The sequence below is a fragment of the Ceratina calcarata genome, unplaced genomic scaffold, assembly GCF_001652005.2.
Source record: "Ceratina calcarata isolate Rehan_Ccalc_2016 unplaced genomic scaffold, ASM165200v1 scaffold584, whole genome shotgun sequence".
Classification (NCBI taxonomy): domain Eukaryota; kingdom Metazoa; phylum Arthropoda; class Insecta; order Hymenoptera; family Apidae; genus Ceratina; species Ceratina calcarata.
The window spans coordinates 1-3,141 of NW_017177063.1; the positions used below are offsets into that span (position 1 = coordinate 1).

Here is a 3,141-nt window from a genome sequence, read left to right on the forward strand (position 1 = left end):
ACGGATATAAGAATTACTGTCAGAATTATTTTTTAATATTTTTTTTTAATCCGCTGTTTTAATTATTGTTTCAGGTGGTGCGTGCTGCGAGTCCCGTCTTGCTACGCGTGATCGTGTTGGGCGCATTTTTCATCTACTGCACGGTAATTCGTTTCTTCTGATTTAATTAATTGAGGATAATTATGTAATTTGAGAGCCACTCGAGTTCCAATTAGGAGAACAATTGATAAGTTGGTTATTCTCTTGGTCCGGCGATCGAACCGGCGCTTTTGGAACCGTGAAACCGGACGACCTATCGACACGAGAGCGAGAGATAAAGGCCACCCTCGCTGCGGCTTAAACGGCAGACCTAATTGCGACTGCCGCGGCACGCGACTTCTTCCATGAAAATTATTATTGCCGTTTATCCGCACGCAAACCGAATTTCCATCGCAACGAGGAAAGAACGTAATTAATGTTTATGCCGGCATAAACCTTGCGACTCGTTAATGTCCCCTCCTCCGAAACGCGAAATCGTATCGTCAATCTGTCAGCACAATCGCCGCAATTTTTATAATTATACTAGTTACCGCGACGATTATCGCTCTGTTCTTGTTATTAAGTCATTATCGCATAAAGAATTTCGGTCGGAGAAGATAATTTAAGCGATTATTATTTTAATCGTCAAATGCAGTTCCATAATCATTATTATAATTGTGAGGCAATTGTATTTTTTTTTTTTTTTTTCATGAAGTTAAGAGGAATCGATTTCTTTTGTTTCAGACGATCGTGATGTATCCTCGGCCGAACGTGATAACGTGCACGGTTCGAGTTTGGCTGCGAGAGATTGGATTCTCTCTCACCTACGGCGCCCTCATGCTTAAAACTTGGCGGTGAGTCAACGTTAATTAAAAGTTCTTGAAAAGATTGATTTTTGGAACAAGTAAATTTGCTTTATGTTAATCCAGTTGAATTGTAGATAGAAAATTTGGGAAGGGACGACAGAAGTCGTTCAATTGAATCCACCACGTCGAACGAAATAAATCGATGACTGTTAGAATGAGGGCTTATCGTGTTGGTTGGGAACGGGATGGGATTCTCCTCGAAACGGAAAATGAGGGGGGGGGGGCGAGTCGAGATCGTGAGAGGTTTCTCCTTTTTCTGAACTCGAGATAGAGAATGGGGTGGGCAATCTCTGTCCCGGAATCTCGGTAGCGGCGGAAATCCTGCGACCGCTCGATGGGGATCTCGCGGGAGGGATTCCCCGAGAAAGGACCGTCGGTAGAGACGATACGTTACACGCTGGTTCACCGCCGATGAAAACTACTGACCTCATTTTTTTCGTCCCTCTCTCTGCGGTCCTCGTCCCCCGTCCCCCCCTCCCGGGGGTTGATCAGTGGAAATTTATCGAACTGCAGATGTTTAGGACCTTTGCTCCTCCGAGGACCCTCAGTCCTTTCGAAATAGGAAATACAGAGGGTCGGTTTTCATTGATTTTCCCGCTCGGGAAATTAGGCGACGTGTAAGGGAATGCTGACGGGAAATTCTCTGAGACAAAATTCTAAGCCACTTCCGACGACCTCCTTTGACTCATTTTATGAAAATTGAATTCCCACTGTGAGATTAGATGAAATTCTGTGGAATCACAAAGTGGTACATATTTCATGGAGAACAGTCGCAGTATAATGTTGCATAGGTCGTGTATTTTTCCCCGTAGTCCACTTGAAACTAACTCAATTAAACGCCTCCGGAACTCGTAGACGAAACTTGGTCCACCTATTATGTAAACTTTATCTTTCTTCCTCCCGACTCGGCTTACCGGCTGCCGTTTCCGGCATTTCTAATGTTGTTTAGCGAACTCGGTCTCCTTAATCGATGCACAGCTCCCAGTTCCGAAATATAATTACCGGAAGTTGGTTCTCAGTTTATGTAAGACGCGTAATAATAAATTTAACATCGGGACCTTAACTCGGCGCCGTGTATTGTGCTCTTAGCTTTTCGATTGCTTCCACGAATTCTCCTTTATGTCTCTCGCTCTGTATTTCGTTAATTAATTGACCAGCCCCGGGCTNACCCTCGTAGTTATAAACGAAAAATGGAAAGTGGAAGATTAATACTAGCAAATAATGAATAAAAACTAATAGAACATTTTCTGGTCGATAGTACAAATGCACTATTATACAATTTGTGCTTAAAAGTAAATAATTCCGCGAGTATTCAAAGAAAGGAAATAACATTGGACACAAAGTCTCGCAGTGGAGAAGATCGAGGTTTATTATCCAAGGAAGTGTTTACCTGAAGTCGGTGAGTGAAAAGTGGAAAACTTGCTGAGTATTAATATTCTCTAGGCGACAGAACTGAAACAGAATAATTCGTGACTTGGACCGAGGGGGGAAGTTAATTCCGAAGTCGTACACGATACTCTGACGAAGTTGCGAGTGATCAAAGTTCGACAGAACTCTGTCGTAAATGTGATTCCCCTTCGGGATTTAATGAAGGGTTCATTAATCTCAGTCGCACCTCTCGGCACGCTTTATCCAACGGTAATACCACAACTTTTGACATAGTTATTACAACGTTGACATTTCATTGAACATATTATTATAACAATGAAGCATTCAAATTCAACATCGTGTTTCATAAAATATTTCAATTAATCGTGTAATCCTGATGAAATTTCATTTATTATCCAGAGAAGTCAGATAGTATTCAGGATTTAATCGACTGGTTTAAATCGTGTCTCCTGTCGACGGGCATTGAAGTCTGATTAACCGCGTATGCTAATCGAAGAGATTCATCGATTCCGGTCCCCCGAGGCGCGATACGCGTTACCGGTTCGTTTCCTTGACTGGCGATCAGTCGATTGTTTGGGGACAATATGCGGCGACCGTTCATTTACCTGCAGGGAGTCCTAACAATTACGCTTGCACCCGCTCGACCTACTTGTCACGAGCCACTTGTAGCGATCCTCTGGGCGATTAAGGAGTTCTGCTTGAGCAGCTGGAAAAGTTAGCTCGGTCCGATCAGCGTAGCTGCCGTATCGAGCAAGACGAGTCTCGCACGTTCATCGAATTTTCCAAGTTTACGTTTGTTCGATCTTAACACTAGATTGCCCAAGGAAGTAATTTTGACTGGTTTTGGGCAAATGTACAAATAATAATG

At 43.1% G+C, this 3,141-nt stretch overlaps 1 protein-coding gene across 1 annotated transcript in view; it reads left to right on the forward strand.

Moving 5' to 3' along the window:
• Positions 1–74: 74 nt before the first annotated feature.
• LOC113464897 (putative G-protein coupled receptor CG31760) overlaps positions 75–3,141 on the forward strand; it is a gene marked incomplete at its 5' end in the record, with an annotated part of 4,998 nt that continues 1,931 nt past the window's right edge. Inside the window, 2 exons of the mRNA XM_026817497.1 lie at positions 75–143; positions 763–872. Of these exons, the coding sequence (XP_026673298.1) occupies positions 75–143; positions 763–872 (179 nt within the window). The remainder of the gene's footprint in view (positions 144–762; positions 873–3,141) is intronic.